At 40.6% G+C, this 22,959-nt stretch overlaps 1 protein-coding gene across 2 annotated transcripts; it reads right to left on the reverse strand.

Moving 5' to 3' along the window:
- Positions 1-2,733: 2,733 nt before the first annotated feature.
- Positions 2,734-22,398, reverse strand: Mccc1 (Methylcrotonoyl-CoA carboxylase 1). 2 transcript variants are annotated; one of them, XM_076210473.1, is made up of 14 exons: positions 22,250-22,398; positions 17,937-18,126; positions 17,356-17,573; positions 16,892-17,039; positions 16,148-16,285; positions 14,826-14,921; positions 12,925-13,134; positions 11,101-11,272; positions 10,725-10,846; positions 9,227-9,376; positions 8,025-8,175; positions 6,741-6,928; positions 3,749-3,931; positions 2,734-3,195 (listed from the first exon to the last, which is right to left on the reverse strand). In XM_076210473.1, the coding sequence occupies exons 1-14, from the start codon at positions 22,291-22,293 to the stop codon at positions 3,082-3,084; spliced, it is 2,124 nt and encodes a 707-aa protein (XP_076066588.1). In that variant the 5' UTR covers positions 22,294-22,398; the 3' UTR covers positions 2,734-3,081. The 2 variants fall into 2 exon arrangements, with proteins under 2 accessions (XP_076066588.1, XP_076066589.1); XM_076210474.1 differs by having other exon boundaries at positions 17,937-18,120; positions 22,250-22,379.
- Between the last annotated feature and the right edge of the window lie 561 nt (positions 22,399-22,959).

Here is a 22,959-nt window from a genome sequence, read left to right on the forward strand (position 1 = left end):
AACCTCACCCGTCAGTCCACCATCACCATACCTCCCTTTTTCAGACACTGCATGACACCCATCTAACCCAGGTGCCTTACCTGCTCTCATCACTAACAACTGCACTTTCACCTCATCTTTCTTATTTCTTCACTTTCCTCATTCATCATTGTCATTTATTTAGCATTTCCCACTGCAACTACCTTTCCCTCCCCATCCTCCTTCACACTTAGCATCTCCCAAAAATACTCTGCCCATCTTCCTCTTAATGTCGTCTCTTCCATTATTATCTCTCCATCTGTATCTTTTACCTTTTCTTCTTTACTTGATTTGCCTCCCCTTCCTCTTAATATCCTTCCAAAACATTTTTTTACTTTCAAAATATTCTGCCATATTCTTACCTCATTTCACATCTACTCTCCTCTTTGCCTCCTTTATCTTATGCTTTACTTCTCTTCTTTTCTTTGTACCTCTCATCCTATTTTCCAACCAATCCGTGAATGCTTGTTTTTTTTCTTCTACAACCTCCTTTGCTTCATCATCCTACCACTCGCTACCCTTCCTTCTATTTCCTCCCATCCTTGTTCCACACACCATCTTTGCACACCTTGTGACTCCCTCCTAGAAGCATCCCCATTCCTCTACTCCTAGTTCTACTCTATCCTTCACTTCCACTCTTCTTTCAGCTTCTGGTGACCAAAATGACCCCAAATAATGCATGGGGCTCATAATCTGGTTACAAGTTCTTATTAGGTATAGCAGGGCCACAGACAGAAACATTGAAGAATTACTAGTTACCAACTCTAGGCAATCGATAGGGACATACAGAAATGGAAGGTACATTGAATGTTACCATAACAAATGCAACCCCGATGCTGAAAGGTTCATGAAAATTTAAGTGAAGCACATAGAACTGAGTGTGAATCCAGGGAAACTGTCTCAGGATGACACTGCACTTGATACCAGCACCTCAACAATAAGGACTGGTGACACAAGTCTAATGGAAGAACATCAGCATCCACCAATAAGCTAGGTATTGGGGATCATAACACACCAGTTGCCAGTCAAACACCGACATGGTGCACCGAATCCAACACACAAAGCTGAGCCTTAGTAGCAGGAGAATAAAGTTCACATCCATAGTCCAACTTAGAACAGTAGTTCAGTGCAAGAGGAGGAGGGTCTGTTTGTCAGCACCCCAAGAGGTATGAGCCAAAATAGTACCTTCATACAATTAGCCTTGATGTAATGAAGGTAAGGTACCCAAGTCAGGCAGTTGTCAAATATATGACTCAAAAATCAAGTTTCCTCTACACAAGATTCTTCTTTCATAGATAGTCTGGGTCAGGGCAAACACCACAAAGGTGGCAAAGGTGCATGACCAGACTTTGAAGCTGAGAAACAAAATCCCCGAGTTGGAGTCCATCGAGTAATCCTATCAATTGCTAACTGCAACTTCCTTTTAACCATTGGCATCCATGCTACAGAGGAGATTGACAAGTGATCAACATTTAAGCTACCTAGAACTCCTGGAAGCACACTGATGACACCGTTTATAGCCACAGTGAAAAGTGTGAAACTAAGTATACAGTCAGACCTCACCGAACACAAGTGTTAGGTTCCTTAATCATCATGCAGGACGAAATTCATGTTTGGTGAATAACAGGTCTTATGGGAAAAAATAGGTTAGGTTCCCAAACCCTCTCCAGACACTGGTGAACAACACGACCAGGCAGGTTATTCAAATTGTGAATCACAGTTGTGTTCAGCAAATGTTGGGATATCTTGATTATTCATGTAAACTTGAAATTTCATGCATGGTGGAGTCACGTTGAGCGAGGTCTGATAGTACTTCCCTATGCCATGCCAGCTTCAAGTGGATAAGCTTCAGACAGAATACCCTGAAGTTACAGCCATAAAAAGAATTTAATATAAAAACTTTCTGTATAAAAACAAGGAGTTGGACACAGAGACTGAACTTGAATACTTAGTAAAATGCCATATTGTTTTTTCTCTAAATAAAAAAAATCCAGTAACATTGTGTTGTTTACTTGTGAATGTTTCACAATTAAGATTAGAGATAAAAGATCACATCATGTACTAGGTCCTCCCATACCTCATTTGTCCTCTGTAGACCACAAGAACTTCCTCTTCTTAATCTCTAAATAGTCTGCAACATCCCCACTTTCCCATTTCTCACCATCGTTTCGATGTTCATTGTACCCAGTCTCAACCCTGTAGTAGGGTTTCTCAACTTTTTTACATTTGCAGCCTCCTTAGATCTTGCATGAGGGGACAGAGAGGGGGGGTCGCTGAATATATGAAGCAGCCTTGCTGTGGATGTGCTGCGTCTAGCGACACTGCTTCTGACCCAGGGCAGTGGACAGGATGCAGGGATGACCTGTCATCCAGGAGGTGCCAAGATAGGAGGGTGGAGGGAGTGGAATATATGGGAAATGAAATGGGTGGGAGTGATTTCTATGCCTTTTTCCTTTTGGCTACCCCCCGTGTAAGGGGGGAGAAAGCCTTTGGTATATGTATGTATGTATTAGATCTTGTATTATTGAGACCCCTAAGTGCAAGATGTATTGTGGGGATTATATAATAAAGCTTCCACACGAGTACATTAAATTTACACACGGTTATGATCTCATGGATCTCCTATGGTCTTTGTACCTCTGGTTGTAAAACCCTGGTTTATCCACATTTATGTCCGATATACAGAACTATATAGGAAAATAAGAATACAATATATAATGAGAAAATATCTATTTTACAGCCACTCTATATACAAAAATAAATACTGTATGAAACTTGAGTTTCTACTCACATTATGTTATGTCATACCCCTCAATGAACAATCCCATTCATGTATAAAATTCTACATCACCGCTAACATTTATACAAAATTGTTTATTATTTTACATAATTTGCATTAATTTTCAAAGCAAACTTTTCTCAGTAACTATAAACACCCATTAATTCTATTATTTCTTTCAGAACCCTTTGATCATTAAAAAAGTAAGCTTGCTCGAAGAAAACCTGAAGAATAGTAGAGCTGTTATTTGCATCCAGCAACTAAGTGCCCTTGTGAAGCATATTTCAACTCTCCACAGTTTGAGCTATCTTGACAAGATGTGTGTTCTTGGCGACATTGTCTCCTACTTGGAAGGGGACTTTCTCCACCACACCAGGGCATGCTGCCTTGATTACATACTGCAACGAGAAAAGATTCCATTCACGTAAGTGTTCTATCAGGGGCTTTACAAAAGAGAGGAGTGTCTGTAGAGGAGGGACGGGAGAGGACAGAAGATAAATGTGAATGGAGAAGGGTTGTGTATAGATGAGGCTGTGATGCATGAGGGGGAGTGGGTGGGGGATGGGGGGTGAGGAAGTATGTATGAGAAAAAATTTGATGCAGCCCAAAGGGATTTCTCCCTGTCTTCTCCTTTTCTGCATGAGGGGACGGAGAGGGGGGGGTCGCCGAATTTATGAAGCGGCCTTGCTGTGGATGTGCTGTGTCTTGCGACACTGCTTCTGACCCAGGGCAGTGGACAGGATGCAGGGATGACCCATCATCCAGGAGGTGCCAAGATAGGAGGGAGGGAGGAGGGTGGAGGGGAGTGGAATATATGGGAAATGAAATGGGTGGGAGTGATTTCTATGCCTTTTTCTTTTTGGCTACCCCCTGTGTAAGGGGGAAAAAGCCTTTGGTATATGTATGTATGTATGTATATATTTTATTAATACTGGAGTCACTATCACTTACTTCCATCTTCATAGCGATCATAACAACCAGAGGATCTCCCATGTTTACTGTCTCGCCCTCCTTCACAAAGATTTTTTCTATCACGCCGGGCATGGGAGCAACAGCGTCACCTGTAGCACCTGCACCTGATCCCAAATCAGCTTCAAACTTTGCAGATGGAATGGTGAAACACTTGCTGCCATCCTGAGAATAAAACAGAAATAAGCAATGAGAGGAAGATGGGTAGAGTATTTTTGGGAGTTGCTAAATGTGAAGGAGAATAGGGAGGGAAAGGTAGTTGCAGTGGGTAGCATTTAGAAAATTACAGTGATGAGTTAGGGAAATGGAGGAGAAATAATCTAAGATAAGGTGAGAGCAGTTGTTAAGATGATGAGAGCAGGTAAGGCACCTGGGTTGGATGGGTGTCATGCAGAATGTTTTAAAAAGGAGGTACAGTGATGGTGGAATGTTTGGTGAGGTTATTTATTGTCTGTTTAAGAGAGGATAGAGTGCCGGAGGACTGGAGGAGTGCCTGTATAGTTCCATTTTACAAGGGAAAAGGGGACAAGTGTGAGTGTAGTAGTTTCAGAAGGATCAGTTTGTTAAGTGTAGTTGGGAAGGCTTATGGGAGGGTCTTGATTGAGAGGATTAGGAGAGAAACAATGTGAGTTTGGGACAGGTAGGGGTTGCGTGGATCAGATTATTGTGGTAAGACAGATATGTGAGAAAGTTTTGGGAAAAGATAAGGATATTTTTTGGGCCTTTATGGATTTGGAAAAGGCTTATGACAGGAAGGCACTGTGGGAGGTATTGCAGATATATGGGATAGGAGGAAAGCTGTTAAGAGCAGTCAAATTTTTATGAAAGTAGTAGAGGGAGTCTTTTTTGGTTACCTTGTAAGGGGGAAAAAGCCTTTGGTTATGTATGTATAGTAGAGCTTGTGTTAGAATCAGAAATGGAGTGAATGGTTTGAGGTAAAGGTGGGACTTTGCCAGGTATGTGTTATGCCGCCTTGGCTGTTCAATTTATATGATAGGGTGGTGCAAGAGGTAAATGCAAAGATAATGGGCCAGGGATTGGAGATAGTTAAAAGAAATGGAGAAAAGTGGGAGATATGCCAGTTGTTGTTTGCTGATGACACTGCATTTGTAGTAGGATCAGAGGAGGGATTGAGGAAGTTAGTGATAGAGTTTGGGAAGGTGTGCAAAAGAAGGAAGTTGAAGATAAATGTGAGTAAAATTAAGGTGATGAGATGTACAAGGGAAGAAAATGGCAGCAGCCTGGAAGTGAGTATTGAGGGGGAGTGACTGGAGGAAGTGGACATTTTTAGATACTTGGGTGCAAATGTGGCAGGAAAGGGAGGAGTGGAGTTAGAACGTAGATTGAGAGAAGCAAGTAAATACCTTGGGGGATTAAAAAACATAATGAGAAATAGACATTTAGGAATGGATGCTGAGAGGATGTGCTGTATGAAGGAGTGATTGTGTCGACAGCACTATATGGGGCAGAAACATGAAACATAAGAAAGGGAAAGAGGCAGAGTTTGAATGTGTTTGAAATGAGGTGTCTGAGAAGTATGATAGGGGTTACTAGGCTGGATAGAGTGAGAAGCGAGGAGGTGAGGAGGAGAACAGGGCTGGAAAGGGAGTTGGGAGATAGGGTTGATGAAAGAGTATTGGGATGGTTTGGACACATGTAAAGAATGAGTGAAGAAAGATTAGTAAAAGAGGTGTGGAAGGCAGAGGTAGGAGTGAACATAATGGGGCGACCAAGATTGAGATGGATGGATGGGGTAAAGGGGGCATTGGGAAAGAGGGGAATGTCTGTTGAGGAAGGATAGAAGAAGACAGAATATAGGGGTGAGTGGAGAATGGTTGTGTATGGATGATGCTGTGATGCATGAAAGGGAGTGGGTGGGGGATGAGGGTGAGGGAGTATGTGTGAAAAAATAATTTGACAGCACTGTCTTCTCTTTTTCTGCATGAGGGGATGGAGAGGGGGGTCACTGATTTAATGAAGCAGCCTTGCTGTGGATGTGCTGTGTCTGCTTCTGATCTAGGGCAGTGGGTGAGATGCAGGGATGACACATCATCCAAGAGGAGCCAAGATAAGAGGGAGTGGAGTATGTGGGGATGGAATGGGTGGGAGTAGGTTTTATGCCTTTGTTTTTTGGCTATTTCCCTTGTAAGGGGGAAAAAGCCTTTGGTATATGTATGTATAATAAACCAGCATCTTTCCAAATGAAAGGACCACCATTGGGTAACTGCAATGGAATGTTGTGCAAGATAAACACTGGAGAAAATTAGCACCCTGCCACCTGCTTCAGAGCCCATCAACACCCTTACTAATCAATAAATGTTCCCCCTGGGCTCACTTGCAGAAAACCTGCAGCCTCCAGGAAACAGGCTACAGCTTCTGGGCAGGACCCAAGTCACTTATGGAAGAGATATTGTATTGTCTGGGGATTGTTAGTGTGGGGCATTGTAGTAAGAGATGTTCTGGGTGTCTTGTGTGGTTCCATCTTAGGCAGTTTGAATCTGTTGCCAGGCCTATTCTGTGTTGGTACTATTTTAATGACAGTTAGTGTCCTGATTGCAGGTGTGATAGTGTGGTTCTTGTCTGATGTGGGAGAGAGATGAAGTACATTACATATCAAAGGCCTTTTCCCCATTTTATGTGAGGGTAGCCAAGTCAAATCACACACCCAATACTTACACATTAAATCTCATTTAATACCCCTCCCATCTCAATACTTCATGGACGAGTCATTCCTATCCCCAACCAGAATGCTTAGATCAAAGTCAATGTAGTGAGACACAGAGAAAATAGGAGGAGGAATTGTCCAAAATAAAGTTTTTGTTATAAATCTGGGTACCACTGCCACCATCACTGCTGAAAAGGATGTACAAAGGTGTTGCATCTCCTAAGCTTCACAAATCATGACAGCTAATTGTACTACCCAACTTGTATATTGACCGACATCAAATTCATTATTCTCAAGAAAAGAACTGACCTTTGTAAAAATGTGGAGCTCCTTTCCTTCAGAAACCACACGAGCACTGGATACTTCATTATTAATCGAGCTCTTCATGGTGACTACATTGTCTGAACGTACTAGATTTCCACTCACTTCAAGCGTTTCACCATTCACAGCCATGGTGAATCCGCCATCTTTCTTGTAAGTAACGTTGACCTCGTGCTCTTTGAAAAGAAATATTTGAATAAGTTACCAGCTGTTAGACAATTCACTACTAATTATTTTTCTGTACACTCCCCCTTCAGACCTATTAAATGTTCATATTTTTATCAGCAACTTCAAAAATGGCATTTCTACTGTTCAGCATCACCACACAATTTTATTCAGCTATGGTATTAAATGACCATCAAAAAAAAAGAAGAAGAAGAAAAATTAGTCTTGATCAACTTTCATTTTAAAATCTGAGAAATTCAAAGTTGAACAAACTATCTATTCATCTATATATCAAATGGCTTCTTTCCCCTTATAAGGGAGGTATCAAGCCATAGCACACTCCCCCATCTTAGCTTCTTGTGGATGAAGGTGCCATCCCTGACCTCCATCCAATGCTTGGATCAGAAACAATGTACCACGACATGCCTCCAAATCCATGAAATACCACTCTTAACCCCTTCCATACGGTGCCGCACACGTAGGCGTCATGGACTAAGATCTCGGTGGCAGCAACCAATGCCAGCCGTACGACGTGTCGTAATAATACTCGCATCATAAAATATAGTCACCGCTTGTATCGAACATTCTCTCTTCACCCGTGAATTTTGATAACCATAGAAAATGCGATTACAAAAGAATTAGAAAGAATATCATTATGGAGGGGCGACTACAATAAATATAATCAAGACGCCGATATGGCAGCCTCGCGAATACACTCGCTCCCCATGACGCCTACGTGTGCGGCACCGTATGTAAGGGGTTAATACAAAAACATGATCTATGCACCCTCTTCTCCTCTTTTCTACTCCCTCCCTCTGTTCTCTTTCTAATACAAAGCCTCTGTAGGGAACAAGTTACATACATACATATACCAAAGGCTTTTTCCCCCTACACGGGGGGGTAGCCAAAAAGAAAAAGGCATAGAATCCACTCCCACCCATTCCATTTCCTATATATTCCACTCCCCTCCACCCTTCTCCCTCCCTCCCATCTTGGCACCTCCTGGGAACAAGTTAAACATAATAAAGTTTAGGAACAAAGTAAAGAAGTAAAGCCATCTTTGGATCATCTGATGAAATTAAATTTATTTACCAACAGAAAGCTTACCTTTGTCTCCCATTTTAAGGGCTATGGGACGAGTGAGTTTGTGATTGAAACGAGGAATGACACTTGGGGCAAAAGGTGAGGTTGGATCTTGAGATTTGGAGATGCGGCGAACATTCTCGTTGTACTCGTTTAATATGATAGCTAAGGCAGCCTGTTGAAACAATTAAACATACTTGAAAATAGTTTCTGTACATTATTACTTCTTAACCACATTAGTGTAATGACATCCTACATGGTAATGACAATTTCATTCAACTAGGCTAAATGCAAGGAAGAATCTTGGTATGAATTATCTAAAATAAATCAGGATTTCCACCATTAAATGCAGAATAAAATCTAAAAAGCTTGTCACCAAATTGAATGGGAAACCTTACTAATTACTCTACTTGAGAACTGATCAATCAAACTGTTGCCCCAGGGGCCAAATTTATAAAAGATACTAACCCCTAAGTCTAGACATAAATCTTCAAAATCAATCATCCATAATGTCGATGTTATGTCTAGACATAAACATTTAGGTTGCTGACACAGGGATTTAGGCAAAATCTCTGCCATTAGGGTTAGGATCTTTTATAAATTCGGCCCCAGAATTTTAGGGCTCTTGTCCAATGGAAGGCATTGGCCACTCAATTTTACCATTAAAAATTTAATTCAATTTTTTTTTAGGGTGAGCAATATCATTGATTTCTGAGAGGCAGTTTCCATTCTATTTTGTCTTAGCCACTGTTGTAATTTGTCAAAGTATGCTTTAGGTGTTCTTGGGAGTTGTTTTGTGGTTGCTGTGCTGGGTTGCCACTGTTGGGTCATCAACACATGAGTGCAGTGCCTTATCCTGGATTTGATGTGGGGAGTTCACTTGTATGAAGGTGAGAGTATTACTTCTTGGGGTAACTTCAATGTACAATCTTTTGATCCCAGGCAGTTGGTTGTTTAGGAAGACTCTTCACTCTTTATCAAGCTAAGAAGTTTGTTCACCAATTCTTGTCAGTGATATGAGTATGTGTCTGGGAAGTTTGTCAAATGCCTTATTGATGTCTACTGCCACTGTAACCGTTCTTCTTGAGAAGAATAACCAAAATATTCATACATACATATATCAAGGGCTTTTTCCACCTTACAAGGGAGGTAGCCAAAGTCAAAAACATTCATGAAATTTTGTAAATGACAAAGAAAAAAAAAATTATTCTAGTGTAGGTACATACCTCACAAAGGTCTTTAGAAGTAACTGGTTTATTGGGGAAGAGCTCATCATAATGCTGTGGTATGAAGTCTGTGTGAACATCTCCTTCCACAAACTTTGGATGAGATGCCAAGTCCATCAAGAATGTTATGTTGGTATTCAGGCCAACAATCTGTAATTTGTCAGGGCAATTAATTATACAATTCACCATACATAAAATTGTTGCACTTAAGTTTAACTTTTCAGACAAAGCTCTAGACAAATAAAATGTCAACCTACTGAATGTGAAGATGGAAAGAGAGCTGACAGATGGGGTTGACTAAAGAATGCCGAGATAGTTTGGGAAACGAGTGAAGAAAGACTAGCTAAATAAGTGTGGAAAGCAAAAGAGGATGGAGGGAACTTGAGGGGAAGATCAAGAATAAGGTGGATGGATGGGATAAAGGGGGCACTGGATGCACTGTCTGTCAAGCAAGGAAGAAAGTGAAAGAGGTACTAGTAAATAGAATGGTTGTTAACGAAAGAGAAAATGACACGGGTAATCTTTTGCACTTTCCCTACACATACACACACATGGTAAACCCTGAATAAACCAAAATAATGGAGGTGGGAGGCCAAACAGTTAATCAAGAGTTTGGTTTATAAGATGATTAGTATTTCTGCCTCAACAAGAAATTAATTTATTATAGGCAGCATATGGTCACGTGTCCAAACATAATTTACTGTATATATACTTTCTCTATGAATAGAGATTTCCTCTATTACAGACAAAATTATGTGTGGCTCTGGTTTGTAGGGATGCCCAATGTAGACCCTAAAGTATCAGCTGCTCAGTAGCATGCAGCTCATACTTTAGGGTATATATGGGGGATCTGTTGAGGAGTGAGAAGACAGAAGATAGGGGTGAGTGGAGAATGGTTGTGTATGGATGATGCTGTGATGCATGAATAGGAGTGGGTGGGGAATGGGTTAGGTTGTATGTGTGAATGATATTTTGACACAGCCTAAAGGGATTTCTCATCTTCTCTTATTCTGTGTGAGCAGATAGAGGGAGGGGGGTCGCCGATTAAATGAAGTGGCCTTGCTGTGGATGTGCTGTATCTTGCTACATTGCTTCTGACCCAGGGGAATGGGTGAAATGCATGGATGACCTGTCATCCAGGAGCCAAGAAAAGAGGGAGAGATGGGTGGTGAATGAAAGTGGTGTATGTGGGAATGAAATTGGTGGGAGTGGATTTATGCCTTTGACTGGCTACCTCCCTTGTATGGGTGAAAAGGCCCTTGGTATATGTATGTATATACTGTATGATGGAGGTTGGCATATTAGAGGAATTTGGTTTCTCTAAAAGTCAATTTAATAAGGTTTGGTTTATCAAGGGTTTACTGTGCTATTATTATCATTATAACAATTATTATTTTTCTTTTAGACAGTAAAAATTATGGTGCACTTTGTCACCAGTATCTTGAGAGCCATAAAATACAGTACTTTAAAATTATAAGGTACTACACTTTCAACTAACATTGTATTCTGAGAGACATGCTTTCAACTTGTTCAAAGCCTGATCTCTGTTCTGTCCCCAAACCACCAACTTTGCAATCATAGGGTCATAATGTACCGACACCTCGTCCCCTTCACGCACACCTGCAGGTATAAACAAAATATAGCAGTACATATGTAGGTCAAGAGTTGAATATGTAAGTCACAAAAGGGGGATTAAGGGTTTTGTATACATATTAACAAACTAAGGATGGGAGGACAAGAAATGTCTATATAAAGAACACAAATATTCAAATATTTACTTCTACAGAATTGTAACAATGCCACATTTGTTCCTAAAGATATAACTTTTAGAGTAATCTCTCCTAAAAGTAAACAAGAAAAATTATTAACCATACCAGTCTCAATCCTGACATCCTCAGAAGGAGATGGTGTTGACAGGTGTAAAAGTGGCCCAGCTCCAGGCATGAAGCTGTTGTTGGGGTCTTCTGCATAGATACGAGCTTCAAAACTGTGCCCCATCAAGTTAATTTCATCCTGAGTAACTGGCAAAGGTTCTCCAGCTGCCACCTGGTAAGAAAACCAACACAAGATGAGAACAACAACCCATCTATATACATAGACTACAAACCCCCTGATTAAGGAGGTAGCCAATTCAAAGCCCTCCCAAAGATCTCTGGGAAGAAACTTTGGAGTGATGTCTGTTTTGTATTTGTGCTAGTCAATTTCTGTCATCCCTGTCACAGAAACTGACAAGGATGACCCTTCATCCATGAGAAGCTAAGATGAGAGGGAAACAAATGGGTGATGGATGAGAGTGGATTGAGTTGGAGTGGGTGGGAGTGGGTGTGTGCCTTGGCTCACTACCTCCCTTATAAGGAGCAAGAGGCCCTTGGTACAGAGATAGATAGTTTCTATGTCACTGGTTGTTAGCTCTCCTTATATGATAAGGTGGAATAAATACGGCTAGCCACAGTCCAAAACAGTGTCAGTCCTTCAGGGACCAGAGTTCCAGATGGGGTGAGGGTAATGATGGACTCTGAGGATGGGTTGTGGGACAACAATTTTCTCAGACATCCATTTTACATGACCACCACTTGTAAGTACCCATGAGTGGCCCAATTCTGGTGTTGCATTTCTATATCTTATGTCACACTATGATTGTTTATATTTCTTGATATATTTACCTATCTACTGTATGCCGTCACACAAATGTAGATAATAAACTACAAGCAAATATACATATATGGGTGTTTCCCCCTTACAAGGGAGGTGGCCAAAAAAACAAAGGCATAAAAACCACTCCCACCCATTCCATCCCCAACATACTACACTCCCATCTATCCCTTTCCCTCCCTCTTATCTTGGCACCTCCTGGATGATGGGTCATCCCTGCACCTCACTCACTGCCCTGGGTCAGAAGCAGTGTCGCAAGACACAGCACATCCACAGCAAGGCCGCTTCATTAAATCGGTGACCCCCCTCTGTCCCCTCATGCATAAAAGGAGAAGACAAGGAGAATTCCCTTCAGGCTGCATCAAATTATTTTTCACACATACTCCCTCACCCCCCATCCTCCCTCATGCCAAAAAACAAAGGCATAAAATCCACCCCCACCCATTCCATCCCCACATACTCCCTTCCTACTAACCCCCTTCCCTCCCTTTTATCTTGGCTCCTTCTGGATGACGGGTTATCCCTGCATCTTGCCCGCTGTCCTGGATCAGAAGCAGTGTAGCATGACATAGCACATCCATAGCAAGGCTGCTTCATTTAACAATTGAGATAATTTTTTCAACACGTACAAACTTACACAAAAATAGACCAGAGGAGGAAGAAGAAGAAGAAGAAGAGAGAGGGAGAGCTTCTATGAGTGATCTGGGGCAACTCAGGGATGTTACAAAATACCTTAGGGTTATGGATCTCTCCTAAGAAAGAGGAAGAAGAAAAGGAAGGAGATGAAGAGGAAAAGGAAGAAAAAGAAGAAGAAGAAGAAAAGGAAGGAGATGAAGAGGAAAAGGAAGAGGAAGAAGGAGAAAAGGAGGAATAGGAAGGAAATGAGGAAGAGGGAGAAGAAATGGAGGAGGAGGAAGAAGAAAAGAAAGATGATGAAGAGGTATTGGAGGGTTCCAAGGAGTAACCCAAAATGTAAGCTCACTCAAGGGCAGGAAATCCAACCACAAAGGAACACCAATTAGCCTGTACAAATAATCCTTCCTTACCCGAAGCTGCCATTCAACAAGGTCTGTTCCTGTGATCATCTCCGATACAGGATGTTCCACCTGTAGTCTGGTGTTCATTTCCATGAAGTAGAAATTGTGCTGAGGATCCATGATGAACTCGACAGTGCCGGCACCGACGTAGTCTACAGCCCGTGCAGCACGAACAGCAGCCTCTCCAATTGACCGCCGAACCTCCCATGACAAACCAGGCTAAAAGATAAGGAAAATAATAATGTTAGTAATTCTTTACTTCAGTATCTTTATAACTTAGCTCATTGGTATTGACTTTCCTCAAAAATATGAAAATTATGGAGAGAAAAAAAAAGGGCCTTGGTAACAACATATCTATATATACGCCAAGGGCTTTTTATCCCTTGCAAGGGAGGTAGCCGAGTTAAAAGGCAAGTACCCACTCCCACCCATTTCACACCCATCCACCACCCTTCCCTGTCATCTTAGCTCCTAATGGATCGTGGGTCATCCCTGTATCCTGCCCCCTGCCCTAGGTCAGAATCAATGCAGCAAGACACAGCACATCACAGCAAGGCCACTTCACTTAATCGGTCATCCCTTCCTATGTCCCCTCATTCAGAAAAACGAGAAGACAAGGAGAAATCTTTTCAGACTGTGTCAAAATATTATTCATACATAACCAATCCCTACCCTCCCACCCACCCCTCCCCCTCCATTTCTTGCACCACAGCATCATCTATATAGAGCCATTCTCCATTCACCCCTATCTCCTGCCAACAATATATATATATATACACACATACCAAGGGCTTTTCCCCTTACAAAGGAGGTAGCCAAAGTCATGGGCATAAATCCACTCCCACCCATCTTATCCCCACATACTCCATTCCCATTCATCACCCTTCCCTCCCTCTTTTCTTGGATCCTCCTGGATGATGAGTCATCCCTCCATCTCACCCACTGCCCTGGGTCAGGAGAAATGCAGCAAAACACAGCACATCCACAGCAAGGCTGCTTCATTAAATTGGTGACCTCCCCTCTCCATACCCTCATGCAGAAAAAAGAAGACTGGTAGAAATCCCTTTGGACTGTGTCAAGATATCATTCACACATATTCCCTCAAACCCCCCTATCCCCCACCCACTCCCTTCAATGCATCATCCATACACAACCATTCTTCACTCACCCCTATCTTCTCCCTTCTTTCCTCAACAGACATTCCCCTCATTCCCCTTTTACCCAATTCATCTCAGTCACCCCCTCATGTTCACTCACTCCACCTCTGCCCTCCACACCTCTTTTACAAATATTTCTTCACTCATTCTTTTCATGTGTCCAAACCATCCCAATACTCTTTCATCAACCCTATCTCCTAACTCCCTTTTCACCCCTGCTCTCCTCCTTGCCTCCTTGTTCCTCACTCTATCCTGCCTAGTAACCCCTACCAAATTTCTCAGGCATTTAATTTCAAACACATTTAAATTCTTTCTCTCTTCCTTTCTTATGTTCCATGTTTCTGCCCCATACAGTACTATTGGCACAATCACTCCTTCATACAATCTCCTCTTAGCACCCTTTCCCAAATGTCTATTTCTAATTATAATTTTTAATCCCCCAAGGCATCTACTTGCTTCTCTCAATCTAAATTCTACTTCCACCTCCACTCCTCCCTTTCCCGCTACATTTGCCCCCAAGTAGCTAAAACTTCCTCCAGCCTTTTTCCATAAATACTTCCAATCTGATGCTATCCTCTCCCCTTGTACATCTGATCACCTTACTTTTACCCACATTTATCCTCAACCTTTTTCTTTCTCACGCCTTCCCAAACACTGTCACATAAGCAAATAAAATCAGTGAATATAGTAGATAAGTGGGGGTGCCGTAACAAATAAATAAATAAATGAAAATCATGTTCTGTTTCTACTTACAGCAGGAGCTTCTTCAATAATCTTCTGATGTCGCCTCTGCACAGAACAGTCTCTCTCAAACAAGTAAACATAATTTCCATGTTTGTCTCCAAATACCTGAAAGTGGAAATAAATATATACTCCTTAACACTTAATACAATTCATGAAGTCTGCCTTAAATGTGTTTGAGATGAAATACCTCCTGAGAAGTATGGTTGGGGTTATTAGGCTGGATAGAGTGAGAAATGAGGAGGTGAGGAGGAGAGTGGGATTGGAAAAGGAGTTGGGAGATAGGGTTGATGAGACAGTATTGGGATGGTTTGGACACATGAAAACAATGAGTGAAGAAAGTAAAAGCGGTGTGGAAGGCAGAAGTGGATTAAGTGAACATGAGGGAGTGACCAAGGATAAGATGGATGGATAGGCTGAAGACAGAAGATAGAGGTGAGCGGAGAATGGTTGTGTATGGAAGATCATGTGATGAAAGGAAGGGAATGGGTAGGGGATGGGAGGAGGTTACAGAGTACATGTGAATGATATTTTGATGCAGCCCAAAGGGATTTCTCTCTGTCTTCTCTTTTTCTGCATAAGGGGATGGAGAAGGGGGGGGGGATTGCCAATTTAATGAAGCAGCCTTGCTGTGGATGTGTTGTGTCTTGCTAAATTGCTCCTGACCAAGGGCAGTGGGCAAGATGCAGTGATCACCTGTCATCCAGGAGGAGCTAAGAAACGAGGGAGGGGAGGGTGGTGAATGGGATTGGAGTATCTTGGGATGAAATGGGTAGGAGTAGATTCATGTCTTTAGACTTTGGATACCCCCCCCCCTTGTAAGGGGATAAAAGTCCTTGGTACATGTATTTATGAATTCTATATACCTTGTACTACATAATCAATTTTTTTTCAATACATGCACAACTACTGAAGGAAATGAATGTGAGAAAAATCCCAGGACCTGAGGGTATTTCAAAATGGATACTCAGTGAATGTAAAGAGTTGCTGGATAAGATGCAAGAGCAGACTGTATATTCACTAGTAGAAGAACAAGGATAATAATTGGCAAAAAGCTAATGTGGTGCTAAGATATATGGGATGAAACAATTTCGATCACATGTAACAATCCCTGTCCTGGGCATTTCAATCAATTAAGGCTCCAGTTGGGCCAGGATCTGTTCCTTCATGAACCATAATAATGAATAAGTTCATCAACATAATTCAAGTTTTTCACTCAAGGTGTTGCTGAAAGCTTCAAAAAGAAGAATTTAACATAATCCAGAACAAAAATGATAAAGAGGGTTCACTACAACAAAAGCAACTTTCTACATAGGTGGAAAGTAGGTCTTTACCTGAACTTCAACATGCCGTGGTCTCTCCACAAACTTCTCAATGAGCATCACATCATCGCCAAAGGACTTCATGGCTTCTCTGCGAGCAGATTCGAGCTGCACATCAAATTCTTCTTCTGTCATACATATTCTCATTCCCTGAAAGTAGCATTTCATCGGTTCATAAAATTTACATAACATTCAATCCTTATACTCTGAATATTACTTTCTGTCTCATAAAGCTAACAGCCCTAATTACTTCTCAAGTACCCAAAATAACATTTTCGATGACTTCTGGCATCTTTTGTATGCCTCTATATCTTCCATTATATCTTGTCTAAGCCTCCATTTCCAAAGAATTTTCCCAAAATTACTCTACATTATCTCACATCATATAATCATATTAAAATGAGGTGTTATGATAGGAGGGGTAATGAATAGGGTTTGATGGATGTGTGGTAGGCATGCACTTTGTTTCAGCCACATCCTTGTAAGGGAAAGATGACCTTGTTGGATGTAAATTTATTTGTTTCTCCATTTAGAGAGCCTGTATATCTTTTGCTATAATTTGTTATGTAGTGCCTTTTCAAATGATCAGTAGCAACATAATTATTCTGAAGAGCTCTACAAGTAAAATTTTCATTTATGCTTTCCATACAATTTATACACAGACCTCTTCCATGAACATACTTTCTTTGTAGAAGATAAAATCAACTGTAAATAAACCATGTATCAGCAACACAAGAGATACCAAACTAGACTTACCTTTCCTCCTCCTCCTCTCACTGCCTTTATCATCACTGGAAAGCCTATTTTTCTAGCTTCTTCTCTCAATGTGTCATCACCCTGTTCCTCACCATGGTATCCACCAATTATTGGCACATCAGCTGCTGCCATTATATGTTTTGATGTGCTATGAAAAATGGGACAAAAATACATGGGGGGTGGTTGAGTCAAAAGGTATATACCTACTCTTTTCACACCTCTACGAGTATAACACCACCTTTTCAGCACAACAGAAATGTTGCTTATTACCAACAAAGTACTAAAAAATATTTGTTTCTTCACACAACTTTAATTCTCACATTTACGTATAACCTGCCACCATCATTTTTTGTACATCTTGTCTATTTCATTAAGTTGAGAAGCAACCTAGCACTCAAGGGGTTTTAATTGTGATGCCCAAATATCAAGCGAGAACATAACAACCATCACATTACAAGACCCACCTCTTGATGCCCATATCCCTGATGGCTGAAGCTGGTGGTCCAACAAAGATGATATCTTCTTTTGCCAGAAGCTGAGCAAACTCCACATTTTCTGAGAGAAACCCATAACCTGGATGTATTGCCTGGGCTCCAGACTTATGGCACACTTCCAGCACACGATCCATACGCAGATATGACTGCTGTGAAGCTGCTGGTCCAATATTATAAGCTTCATCTGCCTGCAGAAGTGAAAGCAAATTCAAGAATGGATGATATTAAGATCTTAACGTGGATGAATGTTTCATTAATTTTGTTCTTAATGACAAAGTATTTTTTCAGCAGATATGGGGCCTATATTCTTATTGGACCTTCATAAGTATAGGGAACACTGTTGCTAAATAACACTATCTAATACTTAAGTATGCCATTTTGTTAAACAAGTTCAATCTTGATGATGAAACATGATAAATGTGGCATTCCCTATTTATTCATGGTTTTCTAAATTAGAACTGAAGAAAGGTATGGTTCTATCTATACACTCAATGGGAGGTGGCCAGCCAAGGTTTCATCATTTTAATACTTTTTCATAAACTAAACCTTACCATTGAAACATGCATTGAATTTCTGTCTGGATCTGAGTACACAGCCACTGTCTGTATACCCATTTTTCTTGCTGTCTTCATTACACGGCAGGCTATTTCTCCACGGTTTGCAATGAGTAACTTGCTGATTGGCCTCTGCTCCGAATCGTGGTGCTGCCATCGCACTGTATTCCATATGGCTGATCTGTAACTGTAATTTTTTCTCATTAACTCCTGTAGTTTTATATTTTACAGGATTTGAAAAATAAGAAAATAAATAAATAAAAGTAAACTCATACATACTCTCATCAACTATGTAAATACATACTCAACCAAGTCTATGCAACCACACAGAATAGCAAACACATACACATTAATAAGGCCTAGACTGGAATATATGGCGACATTATGGTCACCCATTGCCAAAAAGAAAATAAAGAAAATTTAAATAATCCAGACAGCAACCATAAAAATGGCTCCAACACTTTCGAACTTGTCATACGTAGAGAGACTGGCTAAATCGGAGTTACCGACTTTGAAGCACAGAAGAGAGGTGACCTACTGACCATCTATTGAATCATGAAAGGCACAAAAATACACAATAGAGAGGACTTGTTAAATTGGGATACAAGAAACACAAGAGGATATGACAAGAAACTCAAAAAAGATAGTTATAGAAGAGATCTGAAGAAGAACAGTTTTCCACAGGGTGGTGGACACTTGGAACAAACTGGACAAAACAAAAGTGTGTGCAAAAATCATACACGAATTTAAGAGCAAAATAGACACTGTAAGATACAAAAGTGGGACACCATGAACGTAGCTCCCCTTCTCATAAGATACAACTAGGTAAATACACACAATCTAAAGGATGCGACGAAATAGTTTTCCCTATAGATGCATAAGTACTTGGGATAGCTTTGATGATATTGCCCGAGCTAAAAAATACATGAATTCAAAGATATATACATATATATATATATATATATATATATATATATACACATACATATACCAAGGGGTGTTTCCTCCTTATACAGAAAGTAACCAAGTCAAAGACATGCATCCACTCCTACCCACCACCCTTTCCTCTCTCTGGTCTTAGTTCTTCATGGATGAAGGGTCATCCCTCTCTCCTGTCCACTACTCTGGGTTAGAAGCAATGCAGCAAGACACAATATATCCACAGCAAGGCCACTTTACTTAATTGGTGACTCCCCCTCTTGAAATTTGAATCTAGATACAATAAATTTGAGAGTAGGAGATGGGACCCCATAGATTACTCCTTTCCTGTATACTATATACATACACCAAAAGTTCTCCCCCATCTAAGAGGGGTGGCAGAGTTGAAGCATACCACTCATGTCAAATATAATTTTTTGAGAATCCTTATGTCATCCTTTGAAAAGTTAACCTCTTCAATATGAGTCAAATATTCGTGCTCATATCAGGTTGCCTGATGTATGATGATGCATCACAATACGGGTATTACAAAGTATAAAGTTTCTGCTATTTTACTTGTTCTCTTTCACCCTGAATAAATATAACATCACAGAAAATGTTATCAAGCCTGTTCACAGAATACAGAGGTCACTCAATTACAGCTATACTTTCTTTCGGTAATTTTGTCTGTTAATGACACGGCTGAAGTCGGCTTCCGCACGTTCCAAGTTGTCCTTGGTTCTGTACTGCTTCTGGCAGGGTGTTGTGGTGGCTGTAGGGGTATCCTGGTATCGGTGGATGGTCTGGTAACCCATCCAGCCATTTGTCCAGCTTTCTCTTGAAAGACTCCGGGCTAGTATCTGTCTGGTCCCGGAGATCTCTTGGGAGGCAGTTGAACAAACGAGGTCCATTGTGAGTGAAAGAGTTGTGTTTTATTGTCTTCACTCTTTGTATGGAGCCTACAGTACCCTTTATGTAGCATAGTCTTCCCTTTCTCGGATGGTAGTTTGCCACTATCCCCACATTAGGTACTCTGCCCTCCAGGATTTTCCACACATAGATGATTATATACCGTTCCCTTCTCCTCTGCAGAGAGTACAGTTTTAACTGGCTCAGTCTATCCCAGTAGTTTAGGTGCTGTACTCCCTGAATTTTTACAGTGAAGGAACGCTGGATAGCCTCTAGGTTGGCTATTTCTTGTATTTTGTATGGGGACCATAGCTGGCAGCAGTACTCGAGCCTTGGGACTACCAGACACTTCCATAGGGTCTTTAGGCACTGCCCATCTCTGGAGTTAAAAGTTCTAAGCACCCACCCACTCAAGTTTCTTCCTGCTTCTATTATTTTATTTATGTGGTGTGAGAAAGTTGCATCGTCGCTCATGAATACCCCAAGGTCTTTGACATGCTCTTTTTCTGTGATGAGTTGGTTGTTGTACTTGTAGTTTGTGGAGTTTTTGAGGTCTTCATTTCTCCCATAGCGTACAAGTTCAAATTTCTCACCATTCAATGCCATGTTGTTTGATGCTGCCCAAATTTGTATTTCATTGAGGTCCTTTTGTGTATTTTCTGCATCTTCTGGGCATGTTATCTGCCTTTTCAGCCTGGTGTCATCGGCAAAAGAGGATGCTTCAGTATACTTTAGTTTCTCGTCAATATCTCCTACATGTATAATGAAGAGGAGTGGCCCTAGCACTGACCCTTGTGGTACACCACTTTTTACTCTACTGGGCTCAGACAGTTCTCCTTGGACAGATACTTGTTGAGTTGTGCCTGTTAGAAAACTATGCAACCATCTTCCAAGTGAGCCCATTATTCCGAGATTTTGTAGCTTATGTAGGAGAATGCCGTGATCTACCTTGTCAAAAGCCTTGGCGAAATCAAGGTAGATCACATCAGCATTCCAGCCATCCTGTGTGCTTTCGAGGATCCTCTCATGGTGTTCGAGTAACTGGGACAGACACGAACGACCCTGCCTGAAACCGTGCTGTCCATCGTTGAAGGCTTCCTTTGTTTCCAGGAACTTCACCATCCTCTTTCTTATGATTCTTTCGCATAGTTTTACTAGGTGAGAAGTTAAGGCTACTGGTCTGTATTTGCTTGCCTGGCCTCTACTTCCTCCCTTATGTATGGGTGTGATGATGGAGGTCTTGAGCATAGTAGGAACTGTGCCAGATTTTACTGATACGTCCCAAAGCATCTGAAGTGGCTTTGCAAGCTCCTGTCCACAGTTTCTCAGAAGTTGTGCATGGAAACCATCCGGTCCCGCTGCCGCTTCAGGTGGAATAGCTTTTATTGCCTCCATTATGTCCTGTTCGGTGATTTCGATTGATGAGAGTATTTGTGGGCTGTTTGGGGAGTCTGTGAAGAAAGTTTTTGCATCCTCTACCACCTTGTCTTTTTTTGGGTCACTGAAGACACTCTCATACTGTGACTTGAGAATATTTGCCATAGCTACAAAATTAATATAATCAGGAAGCTGACACTGGCATCCAATCATGGCTCATGATGAGTACATAGGTGTCATCATATTCAAGTGGTTAAACTCTATAATTAATCTTACATCACCTAATGCAAAACATAATATGTTAAGGATTACTGAAGCCTATCCTTATTCTCATCCCTCATAAGAGATGAGAATAACTGAATATAATAATTAAACTGGTAACTTCTTTATGGAGAGATAGATTTTATCTTGAAAATTAATTAACCTTTTCAATAATTATTAATACTTCATTGAAAATAATTCTAAAAAAAAAAAAAAAATCTAAGAGCAAAACAGAAAATGTGAAATTAACTACCATTCAAAAATAAATGGCTCTATACATATCAATATTTCATAACTTTAGAATGCTATTGTGCAACTATAATTCCTATAAAATTTTATTTTTTCAAAGATTTGATCATTTGTGATTTGAAATAAAAAAGGAAACAAGGTGAAACAAATAAATCTGAATCCCTATAGATAATATAAGCTGTCACGACCTAATATTTAGCAGACTTGCCTTTCGTATCTCAAGCAAGAGACAAATTAATTATATGGTCCAACTGACCAATAGCAACTCGAGTCTGGATGTTGATGCACTACCACAAGAAATGGCCCACACTTCATGACAACACTGCCTACCGATTGTGCAAAACCTCTATTAACTTCAGAACTATACTGTCCCCTCTTAATAGTTAAAGAACATATGATATAACAACATATACATTTCCATGCATTATGTAAACTCGCAAACTCGAATTCAGAATTTCAGAATCGTCTGCTTACACAGATTAGGTGCACAATCCTACGTAAACAATCGTCTGATATACCAACACTTTCAATGTCCTTATAGGTCATTATATACATATTTCATATCCATATTATAAAACATGGGGAAATTAATTCACCTTTTAAATATATTTGTCAGCGTTCCTCTGCACAACCCTGACATCTTGTTGCAGAAACTGTTGCCAGTTGCTATCGAACAATTTAGTAAGGAAGATCAACAACCTACTAAAGTTACGTGACGCAAAACAAAACACTATCTGGGAGTATAGGTAGTTTAGTCCATCAACACCAGAGATCGCTATGATCGCAAGATTTTGTTGATCCAGTTTAAAATCATGCTAACTTTCCTCAATTGAATCTCCCCAGAATTTGTTCTTCATTGAGGTTCTCATTACAATTATATGATCAACCTTGCTTACATCATATGTTTATTTAATGACAAGCTTTTTTTTCCCTTGCATAATTACTTCATCCCTACAATTTTGTAATTTTTCTTTTATCAAAACTACCAAGTGATCTTGTAGTGTTTTCTTCCTCCAAGTGTAAATTTTACTTAGTTATTTCGAATGTAAGTTATAACAATTTAGGGTTGATTGTAGAATCCCCCTCACACCGATGAACTGTGGGATCTCCACCCCAACTACTTTCAATTGTAGAATTTCTCTGGCCACTCTGATCAACTGTTCTCTCCACTCTAACATAGAATAGGCTAGGTTGTTTGATTTGATTATGCATCATGTGCCATTATCAACTGTAGAATGTTAGGTTAGTTTAGGCTATGAATGTCCACCCTGGCAACATTCAAATATACAATCTCCACCCCAAGTGT

Source organism: Oratosquilla oratoria, chromosome 27 (genome assembly GCF_046742065.1).
Source record: "Oratosquilla oratoria isolate Oo_2021 chromosome 27, ASM4674206v1, whole genome shotgun sequence".
Taxonomy (NCBI): domain Eukaryota; kingdom Metazoa; phylum Arthropoda; class Malacostraca; order Stomatopoda; family Squillidae; genus Oratosquilla; species Oratosquilla oratoria.